Genomic DNA, 26,169 nt, shown 5'->3' with positions numbered 1-26,169 from the left:
CAATGTTACAAAGTGGAGAAAATATTGAAAACTAGAGTATCTATTATTAGCTATGATGTAAAACTGCCAATGTAATTTTCAAACGGACAGCAAAACAACAGGTTTCTCTACCATGGAACTACAACCTCTATCGAGGACTGCTGAATTAAGCTAAATGCCTCTTACATAAAAAACCCCAAACAACTGTTTCCATCCTTAATGCATTATTTAATACATTTTAAAAGTGGTACTTTTTCAGCTTCCCCCTGAGGTGTGATGGATGCAAGGACAAAAAGGGATTGATAGCAAGGAGAAGACTCAGGTTCACTTGTCTTGCTGCCAGCTGTCACAGCAGACAAACCTTCTTGGCTGAGAGACGGCTGTGGCGGCTGCCCCACGCTCTCTTCTGTAGCCAGAGGTGTTGTGGTGCCAGGAAATTTCCACTGCACATGACCAAAGGAAGACACACTGCATTTGTGGCTGCTTTCGTAGTTAAACTAGGGAATATTTAATAGCTCCAGTTTTATTAATAATTAAATGGAACTGATTCTTTGTAGTTGCATCCTTGAAACTGAGCCTATCACCACAGGATGATCTGGTAAATCATATTTATTATATTTAGATTGTTTGGGGAATTAAAGCTCTTAGGGAATATAGATCTGTATGAGAGTTATTTGCTGTACACCAACACAATGCAGACAGCTTATTTCAGCTACTGTCTTGATCAATCTATTTTTTAATAAGTATTTTGTCTTACCGAATGAATAATTTATTTTACCTCTGTTTTTTTCCTCATAGACTCTTCACAGCTCTAGAGTTCATTATGAAATACCTAATTGTTTCATATTGAGCCTATAACAGAATGTCAGTAAACATATGTCAGGTGTCTTAACATACTCTCATTTTGGAAGGAATTTTGTATGTATAAATCAGGCTTCTCTACACAGGCTCTAACACCATAACTTCTAAAGTTCTAAACTTCTAAATTTCTCTCACCTGGTTTTCACCGTGAATTATAGTTGATCGCTTTGGGGAAAATTCGCACACTGACTTGGAACAGTATCAATACAAAAAAAAGAAGGTATTCCCAGAGCTAGAGGGTGATGAGCCTCTTAGTATGTGGTGTGCTCAAACAGGGAGTTGAGCTTCAGCATTTGAGTGGCCTCATTTCACTCATGTATTCTGGCAACACCTAGGCATGTTTTGTCACACTATGACCTTCCACAAACCTCCATTTACTCCCTATCAGATGTCTCTCAGGGACATTTTTTCTGACGATGAGACAAGCCCAAGCCACAGTCGCTTAGGATCAAACCGGCCCCAGGCACCACGCATGAGAGGGCTGGGCAGGTTTCAGGGCCCTCCCGCCAGGCTCGCAGCACACGGAGGTTGACGGAAGAGTGCGGGCGAGGCCGGAGCCTAGCACTGGCCCCAAAGGGAATGAGCCCCTCCCCTTCGTGGCCTCGCCAGACACCCTCCACAGCTCCCCTCCCTAGTAACTCGGCTACGGACAGTTTGGTCTGACGTGGCTGCCAGTCACAACCAGCACCCCGCTCCCGTTTCCCCGCTACGCAGTCAAGATGGCCGCCAGCCGCGCCGGGCTGCGCAGCGCCCCGCCCTCACAGGGCGTGGCCGCTGTGCGTCTCCCTGGCAACCGAGCTCCCCGCCCGCCACCGCCTCCTCCGGAAGTCCCGCCCCTGGCGCGTCGCGGTTGCTAGGAAGCGGTGCCGGAAGGGGCGGAGCGGAGGGCTAGGCCGCGGCCGCGCAGCGGAGCCGGAGCCGCCGGCGGGGGCGATGGGAGCGGCCGGCGGGGACGGCTGGGCGTGAGGGCGTGCCGCGGCCACCCTTCCCGCCGGCAGGTGAGCATGGGGGCGCGGGCTGTGTCGTCACACACACGGTGAGGGCTGCAGCCACCCACCATCAGGGGAGGCGCTCGGCCTCTCTCTCGCTCAAGGCTATGACGACCCTTCCTGGGAGACGGAGCGGGACGTCACCGTCTCACCCAGGTTCCCCTTGCGGGCCCGCTCTCGGAGGGTGCTTGAGAGGGACGGGGGCGAAGCCTCTTCGTGGCGGCCGTCCTGTCGCGACATGGCGCGTCGCCTTGCGTCGCGGAGGGGCGTTGATGGGGGCGCGAGCCCGGGCCGCCTGTGCGTTGGGGGATCCGCCGCTCCGCCGGGCTCCCCGTTTCCCACGGCTCCGCCGTGCGGCGGCTCGGGGCTCCGGCTCCTCTTCATCCCTCACGTTTTGGGAATCTCTCTGGCGGGCCCTCCCGGGCCCCTCTGGTGGCACAAACGCATCAGTGAACTGATACCGACAATCAACAGTTACGTTTGCAAACGTTAGGAGCCAATAGAGCTCCCTAGATCGGGAATCCTCACCTGCACGTAGGCACAGGCACCACTTAACTTACTTACAGTTATATTTTGCAGTGTGAGTGGTCTGAGATCCACGTGAGTGGCAGTAGATCCCAGGAAGAATGGCAGCTGGGATGCTTTTGGGTTTTACCATCACCTTACCTTGGATTAGGTTACTGCCAGGCTTCCTTACCTTTACCTGCTATTGCTGCAACCAGTAAAGGCAGTGTTTGCGGGAAGCGTCAGGCCTGCTGCGCCTATATTATGTACTTCTTCTCTACTGAGTAGGAGGTCTGGTGCTCTGAGAAGGATTTGACATACTGTACCATTACCCTACCACATGCAGGCTAGGGCTGTGTTATACAGCTCTTCTTGTTGTTCACTGAAGTTACGGGTCTCAGATGACCAGAAGTTTGAATGTGTGGTTATCTCATGCAGTCTTATCAGGTTATCTAGAATACCTTAATTACAGATCAGAGGATTCCTATAGAAAATTATGTTGTATTTAAAGTATATTATTGAGAATAAGCAAGTTTTTGGTACAACTTAATATGAGGGGTTTTTAATGACTCCTTGTTTCTTGGTTTCGGTAATCAAATTACACAAATTTAGAAGAGTTTGTTTACAGGTCACATAAACTAAGGACTAATTTTCAGTCTGCTGTTGTATTGCTATCTTTTCAATCCTCCTGTAGCAGGATGGATCTGAAAGGACTAAAGTTCCCAAAACAGGAAAAAAATGACACTCATGTTATTTTTACTTATGGTAGAAGTTACCTCCAATTTTTAGCTTTGGTTTAGTTTTAACTCACCTTCCTGTGGGTGAGTCTTCTGTTGAATTGTCCCTGGCTTCTGAAATCTAACAGTGCAGTCTCTGGGAGACAGAAAGCATAATTAATTATGAAGCAGTCCCCTTGCTACTACAAAAGCCACTTGCTGGGTCAGTGCATACAGTCTTTCAGGGTTCCTTGCCATAGGATATGTAGCTTGCATTGAAATATCTTTGTAAAGTGTATTATAGAAAAGATGCTGTGACAGCTGTTGCATCCCAGGGTAGGAATAAGGTTGCAGCATTAGAAGTGTTGGCAAAGTAGCCCTGTGTCTCTTAATCTTTGCCTGGCAGCAGCTACGTGCTTTTGTAAAGACAGATGCAGACAACTGCATTTGTCTGATGCAATGTTTCTGGAAGAGCAAGCCCTGAGGGCAAATGTAGCTTTTGTGCCAAGGATACTGGAATGAGACAAGCTTGGGAAGTAGGGACCAAAATCACTTGGGTGACAGAGAAACAGGTATAGCATTGGGGCTGGATGTTGGTAAATCTAATTGGGTAGCTTGGAGATGTGGAAAGCAGGCTTAAGGCCTTGTGAAAAATTTTATAGTGTGCTTGGTTAATGCTACTGTAGCATTGCTGTGGTTTAACTCAGCAGGCAGCTAAACACCACACAGCCATTTGCTCACTCCCACCCAGTAGGATGGTGGAGAGAATAATTAAAAAATAAAAAAGGCAAACCCCATGGGTTAAGATAAAGACAGTTTAACAGAACAGAATGGAAAAATACTAATAATAGAATATACAAGAAGAAGATGGCACAATGCAGTTTCTCGTCACCTGCTGACTGATGGCCAGCCAGCTCCTGAGCAGCGGACCCCCGGCTAACTTTCTGCCTAGTTTATATGCTGCCCTTGACATTGTATGTTATAGAATATCCTTTTGGTCAATTGGGTTTAGCTGTCCTGGGTGTGTCCCCTCCCAGCTTCTTGTCCAGTCCCAGCCTTCTCACTGGCAGGGCATGAGAACCTGAAAAGTCTTTTGATTTATTGTGAGCACCGCTTAGCAACAACTAAATCATCAGTGTGTTATTGTTATACTAAATCCAAAACACAGCACCATACCAGATGTTAGGAAGAAAATGAATTCTATCCCAGCTGACACTAGGACAATAGCCACCCCTTATTCCATACCATCTACATAATGTCCAGGTCCCATGTTTCCAATACATTACATTTAATCACAACCACCTTTCCTGTCTTTTTATATAGACACGCAGATATCATCCCCTTAGGCAACGGGCCATCCCTCTAAAATGTATGTCCATGTAGTCCATGACTTTGGGCTCCATCTGTCTCAACAGTCCTTCAAGGAAGGAGAGATGGTATGTGGTGGTGGACTGTTGCATGCTGAAGCCGGTTTTGTTTCCATCACCACTGTGCTTGTCTGGTTCTATCATCGCTGCACTTTGCTCAATTTCATCAAAATGAATTCTTCATTAATCTGAGTGATTCTTACTGTGATAGCATTGATATGGCATATAGCAACCATAGTAGCGATGACGTACTGTATTAGATAGCAATTAACATAATACAATTCAAATAATTGGCTATTCTCACCCCAAATCAAATCCTGTTAAGGTACACATCAGACTTCCACATCCTTGCACATCAACCACAAAGTACACCCAGATCCTTGAGCAAAAGCAATTCCACGGATGGGTTTACCTTTGCCTGAGGCAGGAATAACTGGACTATCTTCCCCAGCATATTTTTATGTCCATTACAGGGGCTTTATCCCCTTCTACAGTACATAAAAAAATTTGTTTGGGCGGAGCCAGTTTGACTGACAAATACCCTAGTGTTGACTAACCAGGTGGCTTTCTCTAAATGTATATCCCATTGTTTGAATGTCCCAATGCCCACTGCTCTCAGTGTAGTCTTTAACAGTCCATTGTGCCATTCAGTTTTACCAGAGGCTGGTGCATGATAGGGGATGTGATGTACACATTAAGTGCCATGCTCTTTGGCCCAAGTGTCTATGAGTTTGTTTCAGAAATTAGTCCTGTTATCTGACTCAGCTCTATGGGGTGCCATGTCACCATAGGACTTGCTTCTCGAGGCCCAGGATAGTCTTCCAAGCAGTGGCATGAGGCACGGGATATGTTTCCAGCCATCTGATGGTTGCTTCCTACATTGTAAGCACATAGCACTTGCTGTGATTGTTGGTGGGAGTGTGATATAGTCAATCTGCCAGGCCGCGCCAATATTTATATTTTGGTCATCATCCTCCATACCACAGAGGTTTTAACTGCTTGGCTTGTTTGATCACAGCACGTTTCACATTTGCAGATAACCTGTGTGATAGCATCCATGGTCAAGTCCACCCCTTCATCCTGAACCCATCTGTATGTTGCATCTTTTCCTTCATGGCCTGAGATGTCATGGGCTCACTGTTTTAATGTTCTTCAGTGGCCCAGCTCTTGGCTACGTGAGCATCCAATGACATACTTTTGCAGCCACATTCTCTAGCTGGGCAGCAATATCTTGCCACAGTGGGGCAAGAAAAAAATGGGCTTGCCTCTGCGCTGCCCGTTTCTGAGCTTCCGTTGCTGTAGCCACCCCCACAGGGCATTTGCCACCATCCATGAGTCAATATAGAAATAGAGCACTGGTTGTTTTTCTTGTTCGGTGATGTCTAAAGCCAGCCGGCTGGCTTTCATCTCTGCAGACTGACTTGATTTACCTTCCCCTTCAATGTTTTTAGCAAGCTGTTATATAGGATTCTATACAGCAGCCTTCCACTTCCATTGCTTTCCCACAATACAACAGGACCGATCAGTGAACAGGGCATATCGCTTCTCATTTTCTGGTAGTTTGATATACAGTGGGGCCTCTTCAGCACACGTCACCTCCTCTTCTGGCAGTATTCCAAAATCTTTGCCTTCTGCTCAGTCCACAATCACTTCCAAAATCCCTGGGCAATTGTGGTTTTCTCTTCAAGCCTGTTGTGTGATCAGTGTGACCCACCTACTCCACGTGGCATCAGTTGCATCCAGCTCAGTGCCAGCAGTTGAGGTGCCAAGAGGAGCTGTGCTTCAGTACCAGCCACTTCAGAAGCAGCTCAAACCCCTTCATATGCTGCCAATATCTCCTTTTCAGTTGGAGTGTAGCAGGCCTCAGATCCTCTGTATCCCCAGCTCCAAAACCCCAGGGGTCAACCGTGAGTCCCCCCTGGTGTTTTCTGCCAGAGGCTCAGGTAGGCCCATTCTCTTTGGCTGTGGTGTAGAACACATTTTTAACACCTTGTCCTGACCGGACTGGCCCGAGAGCTACTGCATGGCCTATCTCCCGCTTAATTTGTTCAAAAGCTTGTCACCGCTCAGCACCCCCTTTGAAATCGTTCTTTTTCCAGGTCACTTGATAGAGAGGGCTTACAACCAGACTGTAATTTGGAATGTGCATTCTCCAAAACCCCACAATGCCTAAAACTTGTGTTTGCGTTTTGCTAGTTGGTGGAGACATAGCTGTTTTTTTGTTGATCACATCCATCGGGGTCTAACAATGTCTGTCTTGCCAATTTATTCCTAAAAACTGCATCTCCTGTGCAGGTCCCTTGACCTTGTGTTGTTTTATGGCAAAAAAGGTTTCAGAAGGATTTGAACTATTTTCTTCGCTTTCTCAAAAACTTTTGCTCTGTTGCCCCACACAATGATGCCATCGATGTATTGCAGGTATTCTAGAGCTTCACCCTGTTCCCGTGCAGTCTGGATCAGTCCAGGGCAAATGGTAGGGCTGTTTTCATCCCAGGGGCAGTCAATTCCAGGGGTACTGGATGGCCATCCAAGTGAAAGCAAACTGTGACAAGCAGGATTAGCATTTAACACATTTTGTTTTGAAGGGACAATTCTATTCTAAGCTGACTAATCCTTGAACTTTTAAAACCACAACAAGACGGTGTGTGGTACTTGTGAGTCACCGATTGTGAATCACGCATACTTCAGTGCAAATAAATGAATTCCTTTGATTCATTTATTTTTGTTTTGGTAGCATCTGGAAGGCTCAGAGAAGACCATGACCTTGTAGAACTAGATGTTGCATAAGCACACACAAAAAGACCCTGAGTCTGCACATACTCTTTTCTGTCTGTCTTTAAGTTTGATTTCAACTTGTTCTACCAACGTGAATAAAAATAGGTGTGCCTAAAACTCTGTAAAATTGAAGTTTAATAGTAAACATTTCTGCCTTGTGGAGTCTGACAGTCTAAATAGACTTGGAAGGAAAAAGTGGGAGCACTATATAATGTACTATGCCTCTCAGGAGGAGAGAAACCATAGGGGCGTTACCTTGCTAGGAGATGTACAACTCCATTTCTAGTCCTGGAAACTGAAGATCCCTTACATTTCAGTCCAATAACTTAGTTGCAACGGTTTTATTAATGACGTTAATTATTTACTTGCATTAATTACATTAACATATCAGTGAAGGTGATATTGAGTTTAAATTGACTTTTCAGTTGAAGATTATATGTAGAGGGAGCAGTAGCTGATGTTACATGTGTCTGTGTAATTCTGTCCCACTTCCTTGCATGGCTTTTTTGTTCTTGGGAGAAGAGTGTGACAAACAATGGGCTTTTGGGTCAAAGAGGTTTTCTTCTGAATCAGAACTTCTCTGCAGTTCATTTCTGTGAAACATGACTGTGAAAATTCACTAGGCTGCGATTTCAAAACTCATTTGTAGAACAAACTGCAGAAAGACTAAACAGCAACATTGAAACTGCTTATGGGAGCTGTCTGCCCTTGACCTTATCAGTTAGTATCATTTGCTCATTAATATATGTTTTGATAGCGTGCTAAATGGTTGTATATTAATCAGGCCTCTATCCTGGAAGGATGGGCTTCACTGCTTACTTAGAGACTGGGTAAATATGTTATTTGGATAAAATACTGTGTTCTGTCCACATCAACTGGATTGTAAGCCCTAGACTATGTAAGCACAAAGGACAACATGCTTCAAATTGTTTTTCTTTGCCCCCATCTTCACTGATATTACATTAACACATGATATGAGACACCGTGTGAAGGGGATCTTGCCAGACAGCCCTTGTAAAGGGGAGTACAGGCAAGTGAGTTCCTGCTGGTGTCAGAAAAGGTTCAACCTGCCCTTCAGAGAGGCAGCACTTGTGGGTGCTGGGCTTGTCCTCAGCCCTTCTGTGGTGCATTTGTTGTGCACCCCCACCTCTCTAGACTTGGCTGTTATGCTGGTTTAACTGAAAACAAGTTAATTTTCTTCATGCAGTTAGAAACCTTTCTGGTTTGTAGCTAAGACAGTCATTATTTGAATTTAGTTTGAGAAGAAGAAGATAACACAGCAGGACAGAGTTAATGTTTTTAATTTCTGTGGTCTGAGTTCCAAGGCCTCAGAGCTCTACCCACAGGTGTGAGGCATCGAGGAAGGGGAGCATGTATGGGGCAGAGCATGACTGACAGCCAGACAGATCAATAAGATTGTTCCATCCCATTAGTGTCATGCTTCATATTTAAGGAGAGCCAATATCTTCCAGCTAGGTTCTTTCAGAGTCAGGGCAGAGACCTGTTTGGGGGAGTTCTGTTTGGGAGTTTAGTTCAGCTTTTTTGCCATCCTGCCGTTTGCAGAGGCCTCTGGACCTTTCTGCCTTTTTCCTCTTTTCTCTCGGGGATCGGCTGTTCTGGACCAGGTGCTGCTTCCTTGGACTGGCTGCTCGGTGTGGATGGAGTTTGTGAGGAATTGCATTGAGTATATTTTATTTTATACTCTTATTTCCATGTTACTATTAGTAGTAGTATATTTGTGTTATTTTATTGAACTGTGTTTATCTCAATCCATGAGTTTCTCCCTTTTGATTCTCTCCCCTATTCAGAGTGGGATGGGGGAGAGTGAACAAGTGGCTATGGTGGTTATATTGCTAGCTCAGGTTAAACCAGGACAGCTGTCTTTCTCAAAGAAAAAGGACAAGGATGTAACACACTATATCAGGGGATGGGCAAAAGTAACTTTAGCCCCCCAGAACACTACAGACATTGATAAGCTGGATTGAGTTGAGTGGAGGGTTACTGAGATGGTCAGGAAGCTGGACCACTTGTCTGATGAGGAGAAGCTGGGTCGACTGTATTTCTTGAGCCTAGGGAAGAGGTGGCTCTGGGGTGACCTAATAGCAGCCTGCCTGTACTTATGAGAGGTTATCAAGAAGATGGACCCAGACTCTTTAGTGTGGTGAGTGGAGGGAAGATGAGAGATAACAGGCATAAACTCAAACAAGAGAACTTCAGAATATATGGAAAAAATAAATATTAGAAAAAACCCCGAACTTTCCCTCATGAGGCAAGTCAAGCAGTGAGACAGGATGCCCAGAGAAGCTGTGCATCTTTGGAGGTTTTCAAAATATGGCTGGATAAAGCTCTGAGCAACCTCATCTAACCTCATAGCTAACCCTGTGTTGAGCAGGAGGCTGGACAGGAGTTCTCCTGAGGTCCCTTCCAACAGGAATGGTGTGAGATCCTAGCAGAAAAGGCTCATGTAGACAAGTGAGATATCTAATGTAGAAAGTGACACCTAGGTGTCATGAATTGAAATGCAGCTTATAAGGACTGTTTTACCAGCCTAATGTTTGGGGAAATTCTACTGTCAGGGGTTTAATGATATCAGTTTATCCTACCCTCCACCTAGAGCAGAAGGCAAAATCATAACTGCATGAAATACAGAGAAGATAACACAAGACTGGTAATATTACTTTGGTTCCTTAATCGCAGTATAGCATATCGTGCTTCTTGATAGAGCATGTAAGGGATTTCTCTTGGAATTTTTTGCCTACAGTCACTAAGTGATCCATATGAACTCTCTAACTTCAAAAAAGATACATGCATATAGGTCTTGGAAGTGATAAATAATAACATGTTTGTGCTCTGTGCTTGGTTCTGTAAGCATCACCCCATAAGTGTACGATAGCAATTTCTGTCATTAGTGTATTTAAAGGGAGGCCTGAGTTGTGTGCCCATCCATAAAAGGTGGATAGGCCGGGGAGCGTGAAAGATCCTTGTAACTAGTGTTCTTCTTTGTAGTTGACCAGTTGGCAAATGTAGGGTTTCAGACTGAACCCAAGATGTTAGTTTCCTTGTTTTTTAAATTAATTTACTGCTTCTGGCTTACTTAAGGTAACGTGCCTTCTGGATATCCCTTTTTTTTCCCCTTTGACTTCCCTGGTTTTTGTTCTTCTCCATTTTCAACTACACATCTTTAAACTTTTATTTTCTAACAGGTTGATTCTGCTTTAGGATAATGGCAGGAAAAGTAAAGTGGGTAACTGACATAGAAAAATCTGTTTTAATAAACAACTTTGAAAAAAGAGGCTGGATTCAGGTGGCAGAAAATGAAGACTGGAATTTTTATTGGTGAGTACATTAAAAGTACCAATCTGTAAATTTGTGAAGAATTTTTATATCTTATCTTAATACCATTAGTAATATAACAAAATGCATGTTTAAAAATAAAAGATGCAGAAATTAGCATTAATTTGCTGCAGTGCTGCTAAGAGTGAAACATTATTTCATTGCTTCTGTAATTGCTTGTGCTGTTGCTGGTCTTCTGTGCAGATTTGCATTGGTAGATTCCTGTATCTGTGCAGGCCTGCTAAAATAATTTGTGTTCCTCCAGGCAGAAGGTCCCATCTGCATTAATCCATTCCCATGGTACTGATCTCATGTGTCTTTGTGTTTTGCCAAAGGTTTTGTCAGGGAGTGGAAAGTCACTGACCTAGCAAGATACCAATCACTTCTGGGAATATCAATTGTAAAAAGCCCAAGGGAAAGGCTATGCTCAGTGGTTTTTGTTTTGAAATGTGATACTTCATTTTATTCAATTTTTTTGTTCACAGTAATGAGAATTTTTCCTTCACTGCTAGAGGGGATTTGTGGCCTGAGGGGAATCTTTGAATGTATCTTTTTCCAAAATTTCTGATAATACAATGTAAAGCAAAGCAATCCAAGAATACACAGTTCCAATATAGGATAAAATACTCTTTTGTCAATGTAGTGGAGGCTTGCCCTGTTAGCAGAGTCCAGGCTCCTGTAATAAAGGCCTTGAGAACTGTACTTACCTTGTTCTTCATGGTAATGATTTATATGCAGACTAATTATTCAACATTTCAATACTGAGAGTGAATGTGAAATCAAATCACGATAAAGGTGAAAGGAGGAGAGTAAATAATCTAGCTGCTTATTTGGCATTTGTCTAATATAAGACCGTGAAATGCTGTCCTAGAATGCAGTAATCTATTAATTGGCAGGAACAATACTCTTTAAGTAAACCAAACAATTTGTATTGTCCCTTTCAAATACAACAGAATGGTGGTTTATGCTGCCAAATGTACCCTTTGTGAACCACTTATTTCAATGGGTAGGAATCTAGTAATCTGCTCATGGCTTTGGAATGTGGTTGGGGGGAGCAGTGGTGAAACAGAGAAGTCATGGAAACTGTTGTGTGCCTGGTAGTTTTGTTTTGGTTTTGCCTTTCTTTTCTATTCTTCTGGAAGTTATAATGTAGCAGACCGATGGCATTCAGGAAATATTCTTAAATTTCCAATGTGAGACATCTAATACAGAAAATTTTTATTATCTATGGCCCTGCTCTTATCTTTTGTGAAAAATGAAGCAGATAAGTGGTTTCATGACTTTGTCACTGCAGCCCTGTGATCTGACACTTACAGATGTTTTTAGCAAGATCTCTGAATCACTGTTTTCAATTCTTAAAGTGCTTCAATGCTTAAAGTCCTTTATAGTCAGAATAGCAAGGTAGTCAGTAAGAGGTTGATTTTGTGGCTTTTTTTTTAAGAGGAAAACTGGTTTTCCAGAGAGTGAACTAATAGATTTAGAAAGATGCTTCTGTCACTTTTGCATGCATATCAGTTATTTTTAGGCCCTGTGACGGGTTGACCTGACTATCAATAAGTCAGAGTTCAGTAAGGTCAGGTTGTCATCTTTCCTCACTGTCTGCCCCTATTTCAGTAGTAGTAAAGGGATAAAACCTCTGGCAGGATTTCATTGGTTTTGCTAATAGAGGTTCAGGATATGTTGGATTGTCGTTGCTGCGAAATGTTATATTATAAACAGAAATGGGAGAACAAAGATGAAGTGAATGTAACAAACGAAAAAAACCTAACTTTGTCCTCCTGGGTTGTGTTTCTTGGGAGAAATCATTTGGTATCTGTCTTTGCTTTCAGGATGAGCGTACAAACAATCAGAAATGTTTTCAGTGTGGAGACTGGTTACCGCCTCTCTGATGACCAAATTGTCAATCATTTCCCAAACCACTATGAACTGACCAGAAAAGATTTAATGGTAAAGAATATCAAGCGATATAGGAAAGAGCTTGAGAAAGAAGGAAGTCCTCTTGCTGAAAAGGATGAAAATGGGAAATATATTTATTTAGGTATGTGGTTCTCATTATCAGCATTAAGCTCTTTTCCTCTGTGGTCAGTAAACTGGAATTGAGGCTTTTCTGTGCATAAAGTGCACTGAACCTCTCAAGTGTTAGGACATTAAGGTGACTTGAAATCTGTCCCTGTCAATTAAATAAAGTGCACTTTATCCTGAAATTGTTTACTGTATTTTGCAAACCCAACAGCCTTTTTCTCTGTCTTTTCCATTTCCCTCCCCTCAGGAAACTGATAAAAATGGTAGTAGTGAGCATTTCATATCAAATACTAGATTTTCAAAGCTTGCTTTGAAGTGTAATGGGTAATATTTTACAAATTGAGAGGAATAGAGGGGATGGCACTCATTTGAGATCTTTGTTGAAGTTAGAGACAAAGCAGGAATACAAGATTGAATATTTATCTTTCCCTGTCATATTACCACAGCGCTAAGGCCCAATTACTTCACTGTGTACTTGTTAATATTTACCAATATTCAAGGAGGAACACAAATCCAGTTTGTACACAGGCAAGTTGTATTTAGACTTAATTTTGTAAGTAATAAGGTTCTTCAAAAACATTGTCTGAAAATCTTATACTGGAGCAAAACCAAATAAACTTCTGCAGAAACACTCTAGACAGAACTGAATGAACAAACGCTTCAGAGGAGAAATTTGGGGGAAGTTGAAGAACAAGTAATGACTGCTCGAAAATAAAACTAAAACAGAAAAGCAGACAGAAAAATACCCCAAACCCTCAAACCAAACCAGCAATAGATCAGGAATGAGGAGATTAAAGTTGTGTTGGGGGTCAGAAAGCATCAGAGTTAAACAGAGATGGGGAATATGTTGAGTTGATTTACATCTTGGGAAAGTGAAATGAGAGCACTGCTCATCTGTGTAAGAAGCAGTTCAGTATGGAAGCAAGTGAGGATAATCTGACAGCAAAGAGCGAGAGATGCTTTTCTTTAGATTTCAGTGAGCATAGTAAGCAAATAAGAATGACTAGTGGGAGTTACATGGAAATAAAAACTACCACATCCAAAGGGGAAGCAACATTGACACTCACATTTTTGCATGCACAGAGGATGATAAGGTGGTTAGCAGCGTGGTGAAAGCTGACATAGGAAACTGAGAAAATTGTATAAAGTGAAGTTGGAATGGTATATAATACTCTAATTTCACAGCATATAAACAGAAGAAAAAAATGGATTCATGTGAATTAAAATCTTTTAATCTGAGGTTAGCAACATGCAATAATTTGCAATTGTTTGTTTAAGTAAAAACTACAAACTAAAATGTAAATGAGATTAAAAGCATCATGAGTCTTGATGAAGGTGGATCATGCCAAACTGGAAAACTGAAAAGACATATATATATATATATTTTTTAATATATATGTATCAATAGTGTGCTTATATATATATAATATATAATATATATGTGTATATATATATATATACATAATATATATGTATCAGATAGTGTGCTTAATTGTGTACTTTTTTTTCCTCCTTAACTCAGATTTTGTTCCTGTTACTTTTATGCTTCCTGCTGATTATAATCTCTTTGTTGAAGAATTCAGAAAAAATCCCTCCAGCACTTGGATTATGAAACCTTGTGGCAAAGCTCAAGGAAAAGGAATATTTCTAATCAATAAACTCTCTCAAATTAAAAAGTGGTCTCGAGATAGCAAAACATCTTCGTAAGTTCTTAAAACCCAAACCTTTTTTTGTACTTTTTATAATCAGGTGAACCACGTCAACATATTAATTGTCTGATGCATGGGAAAAGTATTCCATTATTATTGCTTTATCATTATATAGTTAGTTTTGCATTTAATCTCAGTTGTTATCTGACTTCCTCCTTCAAACAGGTTTTAATATGATTTGTTTTGGTATGAGGAGGTACAAAGCACTGTTCAATTAGCTATTCTTTATAAAAATGCTTTCAGTGTTGCTGGGAAAAAATCGCACAAAAATAAATTGTTCTGCTTCATATTATTAAATAACAGCAATTTCAATAATTATTTTATTTAATATGTATTAATTCACTTTTTAAATTAGTACAAAGGAAGACTGCATTTATATTAAATGAATACATTATCCATTTGGAACACAAAATAATAGACCTCAAATGAATGAAACAGGTTAGCAATTATATTTTTTGCTGTCTAGTAAATGTTTTGATCACACAACTAATATCAATTTTTTACCGTTGTAAAGTGACTGGCTGAATATCACTTGAGTCTTGTGTTTTTTTTTTATTTGACTTGGAATCTGAAGAATGTAACAGTCTGAAAGTTATCCTAGCTTTTCACAGTGGTTTGCAATTGCACACCAAGCATAAACATTCTGGCATTATAAGGCCTAGACTAATGAAGATAATGTAATATACACTCTTTAGTTGTCTGAACCATGCCAAGCCCTAAATGCTCTTAAGGAAAAGACTGGTTTGTAGAGTTGCGTTCTGAATGGCTCAGTCAGCTACCTTGTTTACTTCAAAAATGAGTTTAAATGGTTAATTGATCTTGGTCATCTGTTTAGTATTTTAAACTTTTTTTTTTAATATATAGTGCCTGATGCCAAGTGTGTATTGTTAACCACTTCAACTTTATACATTATCTTGGCAAAAGATGCAAGATTCCAGTCAATCAAAAATTTACAGACTGCTTCAAAAGAAGAAAAAGACTTAGCAGATGATAATCTTTGCAGTTGTCACGTTCTGAAACATGACCTGTCTTTTTCAGGTTTGTATCTCAGTCTTCCAAAGAAGCCTATGTGATTTCACTCTATATCAACAATCCATTACTTATTGGTGGAAAGAAATTTGATCTTCGTCTATATGTTTTAGTATCTACGTATCGTCCACTGAGATGTTACATGTAAGATTGTATATATTTGCATTTTGTTTTGAGGGAATGTTTAATGTAGTAAAAATTACGTTATGCTTGTTGTGCAGAGAAGTTTTACATGTATGTAGTCTCCTAGGATGCTCCTTTCCTTATTTCTTTTTGGGGTTTAACACATTTTAATGACTTTTTGCATTTAAGGTATAAACTTGGATTTTGCCGGTTTTGCACAGTAAAGTATACACCAAGTACAAGTGAATTGGATAACATGTTTGTACATCTTACAAATGTTGCCATTCAGAAACATGGGGTAAGTGTACTGAGCTCTTAGGTGCTCTTTTGTAGCAAGACCGATTTTTCTCAAATTGTCCCAAAAACTTGGAATAAGAAGGTTTTATTTGTCATGTTCTTTGTCATCTTGCAATTAAAATACTTAAATTGAACTTGCAAATAAATAAATTTCAGAAGACTGTAGATCGAAACTATGCAAGATAATGAGCTGCAGCTCTGTGATAATGATATCTTCAGTATTGACTTCCAGTAGTTGAAAGCAGGGTTTTTTTTTCAAGTCTCCTGTCATTTAAATGCTAATATGCTCACTTAGCAATTGATTCTGAGAGCAGTGGAATTAATGAAGCCTGGTTCCTGTGGATTTGTATTTTATAATAGCACTTTAATATCACGTTCCAGATCTCCTCTTCCCTCTCTCTCTCCCATGCAGTTAATTCAGTTTTCCTATTTCCAGCACTTAATCATCACAGTACTTTCCACCTTCTTCCTGTGTTCCCCCCACTCTCCCCTTTCTTCTCTGGGTAAGAAAGGGAACATGCAGTTGTGAGCTTGGAGATAAGTGTTTGCTGCCTGGCCAGCTGGTGGCTTCCTCTTGAGTGGACAAAGATGGAGTTCTGCCTGCAGAACAGTTCTGTCCTGTAGTTTCCCATTGATATTCATAAAACATGTGGAAACCTGGTAGCTTTGACAGCACTTCCCCATGTCAAAACAGGCCAAAATTCACCAGTGGGAGGAAAAGCTAGTGGGTCAGGGGTGACATGAACAGATGGGCATACAGTATCACTGCCCAAGCCTTGTTTGTTCAGGGAATCCACTTGATGATGATGACTGTCCCTTTTGCGTTTTTAGCGGATGTCTGTGATTTATAAAACATGCCTCTGTTATAGTAATTAAAACTCTATTGTCGCACTTCCTAATTTCATAGGTTTTGTTTTCAGGTTATGGAAAATAAATGTATGTGTGCATGCACGCACACATACACTCATGCATGTACATTTCGCATGTGTATACACATACACTCACACACAAGATACATATAATGTATCTTTAATTGCAACCTTGCTAGATGTGCCTTGTCTGTTATTGTTCTGTAAGATGTGTGGCATAGCAGAACTGTTTTTATCTGAATATTCCTGTAACAACAATGTGAATTATAAATGTTACTTGTGGTGGTAGTTATAAACCAGAGTAAATGTGAAAATATGGCATTTTTCAATGCTATAACCATTTTCTTGCTCAGGTGCTGATTTGTGAAGTGCTTCAAACACATGGTTTGACAGAGCACACTGAGAATGCGTTGTGGTGAAAGCATAGCCCATACAACTTAGAGCATAAATCATGGTGCTGTTGCGAGTGGCAGTGAACAAGTGAGGCACGTGATATGTTGCCTATCCCATTTCTATGCTCCCTTTCATCTTGTCTACCAGTTAAAGTATGGCCTTCAAAATTTATCTCAAATATAAGTAGAAGTGAAAGTACTGGTGAGATCACTTTGAGAGAAGAAAACAACAAAAATGGGTATAAAAGTAGCAGCTTAAAAGTTTGCAGTCATTACCAGATCATTTGAAAAACTTTTCAGAAATTTTGAACCACTAGTATCTGTTGAATTTTGCAGAAAGAAGTGAGAAAAGTTTAATGTATAGCCACTCAATACATCTTATTTTTTCTTCCGGTTTAAACACGTTTGTAACTTCAGGAGCAGTTCGGCTGTATGGTTTTAGAAGAATCTAATTTGAACTGTCAAGTGCTTTATCAAAATTACACTGAGGTCTGGAAAAACTCTTTAATTCTAGCTATCAGTCTCTACTTTAAGCCCTATGTGAACTGTAGAGTTCCAGTGTGTTTGTACCCTACAAGCTCATAGGAAAACATCCCCAGCTTGAAAAGTGCACAATTCAGTATCAGGGAGAGGGAAAGGCTAAAATGAAGGAAGGAGAGTACATCAGTATACTCATCATAATGTTTGTGCTGGAAAATACAGTTCTGAGTCATTATTCAGTGCATGTGTAATACAAACAAAACAACAGTAATTCTTCTCCTTAATTATTTTCAGTTAGTGATCTTCTATGTAGCCTGCAATATTCTACTTTAAAAATTTTAGTTAAACAGTTGTGATTGTGTAAAGCTCTATCCTATTGCAATCTATTTTGATTTGGGTACTTGTTCTGAAATGCAAAGAGGGCTGGAACTTTGATCTCTGTTCTCTTGCTGGAATGTGGTCTCAAGACATTTTTCCATGCAGCAAGTCCTGAGAACCATGTTTCAGATCTTTATTTGTACAGTCCAGTTTTCCAAATTTACTAAGGGGGAGCTGCAGAAAAAAGCCTAAAAATAGATAGAGGCTTCTCTGACCTTGTCTTAGAGGATGACAGACTTCATTCCTCTGAGAACTTTTTTCTGCTCTATTCATCCTATGTTTTATAATGTAGCAGGCATAGTCATTATTTCTTAGAAATGCTCTGAGGAGAACCTTTATAAAGAGACAAAGTATTTGTCCTGAGAGTTCCTCAAGGGCTGAAGCTGTGTCTTTCCATCAGTAAGAAAAGCCTCAGTTTGCTAGGAGAACCTAGTGCAGAGTCTTGATAGCCTCTGAAAAGACAAATATAAGGTAACTCATTTTTTTTCTGTTGTTCTGTTTAAGTAGCACTTAGTGTTTTCTCTATATAAAAATACTGAATTACTTAAAAAATTAACCTTTAAAAAGAATTCAGGTGTCATTTCACTGTCTTCTTGAGAATAACTGTTGTCAGTAGCACCATTAGGAAGATATTGTGTTTTTCTTTTGGGAAACAGACGAGTCGCATTTTAAATGAATAAACACAGACAAGCACTTTCCAGTGTGGCATTGTAGAACAGCTAACTTCAATGAAATTTAGCTATTGCTCACCTAGTTATTTCTCCCTTACTTCCAGAGGAGGGAAAAGTTCAATTCTTTCCTTCCACATTTTAGAACTAGTATTTCCTAATTATAACTTATGTTTTACTATGAAACTGTCAAAGTATAGTTGTTTTTTCTTCTAGGAATGGTTTATTACTTGATTTGCAATGTGTGAGATATACATATACAAATACAATAAAAACAGTTGTTTATATAGGCGACAGTTCAAAGTAAAGCTGAAGTCTTCATAAAGCTGTAAAATAGAGTAAAAGCAATTTGCTGAGGTTTTTTTAAGAGCAATACTTGTATATAAGTATTAGTGGCCTTTTTGTGTGAATGAAACAAAACTGCTGAACAATCTCAAGTTCTTAGACTGTATTAACTGCTTAACTCTTTAGGATGATTACAATCATATCCATGGAGGCAAGTGGACAGTGAGTAACTTACGTCTTTATCTGGAGAGTACCCGTGGAAAGGAAGTCACAAACAAATTATTTGATGAAATTCACTGGATAATTGTGCAGTCACTGAAGGCTGTTGCGGTGGGTACTGTTCCTGGAATACTGCCAGCGATAGTGTTACAGTTTCAGACTTCTCATAACTGTGAAAGCGAGTTTGCCATCAAAACCCCTACAATCCACTTACTGCTATTTGAGTGATGGTGTTGATGCTGATTTCTGCAATTCTGTTATCTCTTGACTTCTTTGAGTGAACTTGAGTCTTGGGTGGGTGGGTGAGCTATCTGTGCATATTGAAGAAGTGAATGAATCTCTTCCCTTGAGGGCTCTGTGAACTATTTAATATGGCTTGATGCTGCCCTTGTGAATAGTATTAAGCTCTGCCAAGGCGCATGACGTCATTTCAGCAATAACAAATGTGTCAAAGAAAAAATAGCTCTGGAGGACAATTTATCAAAGAAAACGTAAGGGTATCAGTTCAGCAGAGTTACATAACTTACTTTCAGCTCTTTTATACAAGAGTCATGTAGTTATCAGGACTCTCATTAAAAAAATATAGCGATCAGTCCTCTGCTTGCATGACTTTATAGTGTTTAGATAATATCCTGTATTTACATTAGAGAGCAAGTATCACTCCATGGGTCAGCTGGGGTAAATGAAGATCTCACTGGTGCCAAGGACTGTCCTGTTCCCAAGTGCACGGTCCTGTAATCTCTTTTGGGTTGGTCCTGGCACCATTGTGAGCTGAATCAGCTCACTCACCCAACTGACAATTACTGCCTTGCTTTATTGATGGGTTAGTATTCTGCCAGTGTAATAAGCTGAATCACCTCACTGAAGGGCCAGATGAACACCAGAATCAGCACAAGAAGGAGCAACAAGGGCATGAAGCTAGGAGCAGTGGGAGGTGGGGAAGCATGGCTCAACTCAGCCGCTGCTGTGCAATCATATTTAAAGCCAGATGTGAGAAGAAAAGGGGTTTACTCCAAATGTCAGCTGAACCTTAAAAGAGGAGAGAAAAATTTTTGAGAATTATTGAGCATGGAAGGTTTTGGTCCTCCGTCTTTCTTATAATGGCAAATGTATTGAGATATGCCTGTTCCTCCTTCCCCCTTTCACTCCCTGAAGAATTGAAAAGCTTTCATTATTAGTCTGGGGGAAAACATCTCACTAACGTGTTACAAAGATTTCTTTTAAAGATCTAATGAGATTTGCGTAGAAGAAAATTTTTTCCATGCATACTGCAAATGTTTAGCAGATGCTGGAAAACTACTGATTCTCTAGAGAATGTGCATCTAAGTAGAACTTGGTCCTCGGTCTCTCTTGACTTTCAGAATCATAGTTGACTTGAGCTAATTATAATTCTAAAGTGTATCTAGTAATTGTTTGACCTCAAATTTCTGCATAGTTACAGCAGCATAATAAAATAAATGTCTTGGAATAAGTCGTTTTCCAAAGTGTAAAGAATTTATGATTATGTGAAGCTGTGTTACATAAATTTTAAAACTTCCTGATTTCTCTTGATGCATGCAGTCTTTAAATATTGTTATTACTTTTGCAAAATATGAAAACACTTTATTTTCAAACTGGAAACATAATGGAAAATTAATGTAACTTAGTACTTGGTATTAATGCAGTCATTAATACTGAGATATTTACTTACATGTTGGAAAAAAGAGGCAACCCTGAACTTACTAGTTAGCAAGCTTATGTTAGAATTGCAACACTGAACACTGTTGTAGAAGATTCATAATGTAATAGCATGTGACTTATAGCAAACGAAGTGTGTAATCAGGTTACTTACTAAATTGTTTGTTTTAATACATATTGTTGTCTTTTTTCTTTTTTTTTAGCCTGTAATGAATAATGATAAACACTGCTTTGAGTGTTATGGATACGACATTATCATTGATGATAAGCTTAAACCATGGCTAATTGAGGTAAAGTTACATAAAACACAGGAAAAAAACTTCCTTCTCATTTCACAGAATAAAACTAAGTAGATTTCAATGTAGTGTCATGGTTGAGCCCCAGCCAGCAACTAGGACCATCTGGCTGCTCGCTCACTCTCCTTCACAGTGGGACGGGGAGGAGAATCAGGAAAGAGAAGGTAAAACTCCTGAGTTGGGATAAAACCAGTTTAACAGATCAGCAAAGTAAGAGGTAAACAACAACAATAGTAACAATAAAAGAATATACAAAGCAATATAGAATATACAGTGCAATTGCTCACCAACCCAGAAAACTGAGGCCCAGCCTGCTCCTGAGAAGTGATCCCCTGAGCAGTGATCCCATACAGCCAATCCCAGAAGAGCGGAGACTCAGACAGCACTTGGTGCTCAAATGTGATCACATTGAACAGCTGTTTCTGGAATGATCTCCAGACAGTAAAACCTGTTCCAGCTATATATGAAGTGTGACACCAATGGTAGGGAATATCTCACTGACCAGTCTGGATGTCAACTGAGGTGCTGATCTGTTAGGTCCTCCCCCAGCCCCCATGTGCACCCACAGCTGGAAAGCTGAAAAAGTCCTTGGTCTCCCTGGCAACCTGAGTTGTGAGCCCTCACATTCCTTCTATACCAACTCCAAAACACAGCCCAGCTACTGGACTACTGGAAAGTAAAAAAAAAAAAAAAACAAACTCTTTCCCAGCAAAACCAGCACAGTACTCTTTCCTCTTTTAAAACAATATTTTGTTCCTCAGGTAAGTGGATTTAAAAAAATGTTGAAAAGTAAAATAGGCCATGTGATGACAAGCTATCATGTGCTCCTTTCCTGTTTGATATTTCTATTTGTTTGTGGCTTTGTGTTTTGTCTTTTAAATCCGGCGCGTCTATACAGTTGGACTTCAGAGGCAGCTGAGTGTTAGGAGGCCTATTAGATACTGTATCAGTAGCTGGAAAATTTGCATTGGCTTGATGGAGCATAACATCGAACTTCAGTTTTAAATGCTGTCCTGGCCTTAATGTTCAGAGGAGGAAATGTTCAGTAATGTTCAGTTCAGAGGAAAAAAAAAGGAGTAAACATAGGATAATTGGGATATTTGGAAGGCGCTTTTTTTTTTTTTTCACCTATATTTCTCTTTAGTGTATTAACTTTGGATCTGTATGTTCAATGTAAATTTTATCCAGCCCTCTTCTTTCTCAGGCTAATTGGAAGTGAAAGATCAACGGTAAATGGACTTTATTTTTTAAAAAAATCTGTTTATTTTTCTGATACTCTATGATAATTGTGGAACACAAGATACATGTTAAACAAACCCCGGTTTTAGTTAAAACAAGATACAATGTAGTGCTTTGAATAGAGAGCACATATGTGTTTCTCCACTTCACAATTTAACAGGGGAGAACTCAGATTATGAACATAAATAAAAGCTATTTACATAGAAGAAACATGGATTCCTCTATATAACAGCTGTTGTAGCGAATCAGGCGAATTGTGAGCACTGAAGTTTATAGTTTTGCTATCCAAGTAAGCTTAGAAAATTAAACAAAAATCTGTGTTTGTCTGATTAACTCTGGTGAATCTGATCTCAACAAAAATCTTCAGGCTGACACTGCAGACACTTTGCACTTCAAAAAAGCACCACACGACTAAGAAAAACATCCAGTGGGGGATTCCTTCCTATGTCTGAGGAACTGAAAGATGTGCTTTGACACGCTGAGTCTTAATTTCCCAAATAGTACATATAGTCATCACACATGCTGTTTGGAGAACTATATACCACTCAGAAAATTGATGCTGACATTTTGTTTTCCTTTTGTAGGTTAATGCTTCCCCTTCTCTTACTTCCAGTACTGCCAATGATCGCATCTTGAAGTATAATCTTATTAATGACACACTTAACATTGCTGTGCCTAATGGGGAAATTCCAGACTGTAAATGGAATAAATCTCCACCGAAAGAGGTTCTTGGCAATTATGAAGTCTTGTAAGTTGTGTCAATGTTCTATATAAATGCAAATGTTTTGCTGTCACCTCATTTTTTTAATGTAGACCACACAGATAATGTGAACTTCATTCTCATGTAAAAAATGGGCAGAAAGGTACTACTTAAGTTCTTTTTTTGGAGCTACAATAGCAACGTTGGAGGTGGGAATGCATTAAAGCAGAGTTGCCTCACCTCATCTCCAGAGAGAATGTTATTAATACTTGTCTGATAAGCTCCTACCTGTACCTCCTGAACTTCCAGCAGCTAGATTTGAGGGACAGAGGCAAAGAGTGTGTTTGTCTTCTACATGTGTAGAACTTGAATTGTATTCAATGTAGAATATAGATGGTAGTTAAATACCTATATTAGCTATTTGATACAAACTTTCTCTCCATTCATAGAAATGATGCCACTTGACTCCTGTGTTTCATGAATGTATTAATAATGAGTTGTCAGATATTTTTTAAATTCCCCAATCTGTATTACAAAGGGAGAAATGAAGGACACCAAGATCTTTATACTGGAGTGTCTGAAGGATTTATCTAGGATTGATTGGTCTTATGTAGAGGAACACTTATTTAAATATTATATTGATGATACAGTTTCTCATGGTTTTAGACAAAATGTTCACATAGGTTCTCTAGCTCTAGTGGTACAATTGTTCAGAATGTCAGTAATGCAGTTATGTACATAGCTGATCCACTAGTTCATACTGATCCTAAATACTCTTCCTATGTACTAGTAAAGGCAGTTAAATGTGTACGTGCTCGCTGAATGATTTAAATGTTGATGAATGTTATATACATGGTAGCTGCAAATACCTATACAGTAGTGTAACTAAGTATATATTGTGACTTTTCTACAAACTGTTGTAGTATTACTTTTGATAATTATAATTATGCATTTATAACAAACTTCTGCTTGGGATTTGCATAGCAGCTGAGAAGTAAGTATATACTGAGGTTATCTGAGGCCATAATGGGCTTAAATATTTAAAGAACTACTTGTCACTGTGGTTAAGTGTTACAAAATACATGTCATCAAACGCATTTAATTTAAGCATGCTGTTGTTTGTTCACCTTATTCTTTCCCTACTCGGTCTCTGATGCAACATTGGAGTTTTTTTTAACACTGCAGCTAACAATCCTCTGTTTGAAGCAATAGCTTAAGACTTTATTAAGCTGTCAGCAGTCTGTTCCTGCTTAACCACAGACCTTCGTAGTGAGGAGAAATACAGAAGTACATGGGAAATTTCACAAGCATAAAATTTCACAAACTTGGGAGTTCAAGCAAAGCTGCCAGATTATTTGTTTCTTTCAAAAAGCAGCTGAAGATATTTCAGTTGCTCTATATTGTAGCATCACATAGTAGTATATTTCCTTGAATAATGGCTGCATATCAAACTATGCATATGTAAACCTGTGTGTAGGACAGTTTGTATTAAATTTCACTGCTAGATACTAAGCAAAATAGAATATAGAGAACCCATTCTTGTTTGTGTAGAAAATAGCAGGACAAGGCATTAAATGGGTTATCTCATTTTTAGATATGATGAAGAGATGGCGCAAAGTGACGGGCCTGATCGTGACTTGCGAAGTCGTTCTGGGCAGTCCACTGGAGTAAAAGGAAATCGTGCAAGAGATTCGGGAAAGCCCGTACTAACCACCTGGAAGTGATAACAGAAAAAACAACTGCAGTCTTGGTAGGAAGACATTATGAACAAAAATGCAGTTTTTTAACAGATTCCTCTATTTTGCTGTATTGCATGTGGGAAATATTGAAAGAGGACAATACAGCCTTTGAAAAGAAGTGAAACAAGCACTGTAAACCCAGTAACTGTACTAGACATACACTGACTTGATTAATAAAAAATACATATATATAGTATACATGTATATATATATATATATATACACATATTTATACTTTGTATAACTAATATTCTGACAGTAATGATTAAGAACTTTCTTTATAAAGAACTCAAAATATGCATTCTGAAAGAAACCCCTTGCTGTTCTGGAGATAATTTATTTCCTGTAGTAGCCTATCCCTAACTCCCTATAATAAATGAGCTATGGATTCTGTGAGAGGGTGTTAGTGGTGTTAATATTGTCACAATGATGGTTCAGAGTCTTGCTAGTTAAAGAAGAGCAACTAGAAAAAATAGCAATACATGATCTTGAGGCTATTGTCAATTAGTGCAGCTAATGATTTGTAACCAGTATTAAGAAATAGAAAAGTGACTTTTTATATGCTGAGGGTTTGGGGGTTTTATGCTTGATTGATTTGGGGTTTTTGTTGGTTTTAGTTGGTTTGTTTGTTTTGTTTTAAATTTCCTTGAAGTGTTTTGAGCTGCTAACTCTTTAAAGGTATAAAGCTTCATGAACTGAAGGAGTGTTGCAAATGATGCATTATTTGATGCATTATTTCACTAGCCATGAATTTTTATTTCAAGATAATGCATGTCTGTAGAAAAACACAGAATAACTACATACTGTAATAAATCTCATTGCATGAAGCTGATGATAAAGCTTTATTTGCACCAGAATTTCTTTGTTTATTTATGCATGTATATAAGTACAATATCTGAATTTTTGGTATGTTTTGTGTGTACTATAACAAAAATATTGTTGCATGTGGTAAGCTATTTCTTGTAGCTCTGATAACAAAAGTTGTGATGATTAGCTATTAAAATGTATAGAGCAAAAGTTAAAAATAGGTGTTTCAGTCTTCTAACAACATAGCATATAAATAAACTAGTTGGGTCTGTGATTGGCTGTTGCTTCCAGTTACATTTCCACCGTTTATTGGGTGGTTATTTATAAACGTCAATATGCAGTTCTAGTTGTCTTTATTCTCCTTCCCCCTCCTCTTTTTTTCTTTTTTTTTTCTTGGATGGTGGAATATTGTAGAGAGAAAGATGAAGGAGGTTCAAAGTTGCAAATGTCCATGTAACCATAACACCCTCTAACCTGGGTGGCACTAGTGCAGTGGTAGTCAGCCTGCCTGCCACAGCAGGCTACAGGCTTTGCCCTCCTGTGTGGCGGGCCACTGAAGTACATGCAAGGTAAACTTAATCTCCCTGAAAAGTTTTGGCTTTCCTGAACATGTAAAACAGACCAACTGCACCACAGAAAATGTCTGTCCTTTTTCTGCTTTTGAAGGTCCTCCTAGAAGAGGGCAGGTGCTTGCAAACTGTGGTCTTTGGGACAGT

General features: G+C 39.6%; 1 protein-coding gene across 1 annotated transcript; it reads left to right on the top strand.

The window, feature by feature from the left end:
• The first annotated feature begins 1,664 nt into the window (after positions 1 to 1,664).
• Positions 1,665 to 25,727, top strand: TTLL1 (TTL family tubulin polyglutamylase complex subunit L1). The gene is made up of 10 exons (XM_065050107.1): positions 1,665 to 1,838; positions 10,395 to 10,527; positions 12,354 to 12,562; positions 14,069 to 14,249; positions 15,294 to 15,428; positions 15,597 to 15,705; positions 18,963 to 19,106; positions 20,876 to 20,962; positions 22,792 to 22,955; positions 24,502 to 25,727. Exons 2-10 carry the CDS (start codon positions 10,415 to 10,417, stop codon positions 24,629 to 24,631), a joined length of 1,272 nt encoding a protein of 423 aa, XP_064906179.1. The 5' UTR covers positions 1,665 to 1,838; positions 10,395 to 10,414; the 3' UTR covers positions 24,632 to 25,727.
• The last annotated feature ends 442 nt before the right edge of the window (positions 25,728 to 26,169 follow it).

This window comes from Columba livia, chromosome 1 (assembly GCF_036013475.1).
Source record: "Columba livia isolate bColLiv1 breed racing homer chromosome 1, bColLiv1.pat.W.v2, whole genome shotgun sequence".
In the NCBI taxonomy this organism is placed as follows: Eukaryota; Metazoa; Chordata; class Aves; order Columbiformes; family Columbidae; genus Columba; species Columba livia.
Note: the sequence above shows the minus strand (reverse complement) of the source record. Positions and strands in the feature narration are given on the sequence as shown.

Coding starts and splice junctions, on each gene's coding strand:
- TTLL1 (XM_065050107.1), top strand. CDS start 10,415: ATGGCAGGAAAAGTAAAGTGGGTAACTGACATAGAAAAATCTGTTTTA. Junction 14,250..15,293: donor CGAGATAGCAAAACATCTTC/GTAAGTTCTTAA, acceptor TGTCTTTTTCAG/GTTTGTATCTCAGTCTTCCA. Junction 15,706..18,962: donor TTGCCATTCAGAAACATGGG/GTAAGTGTACTG, acceptor TTAACTCTTTAG/GATGATTACAATCATATCCA.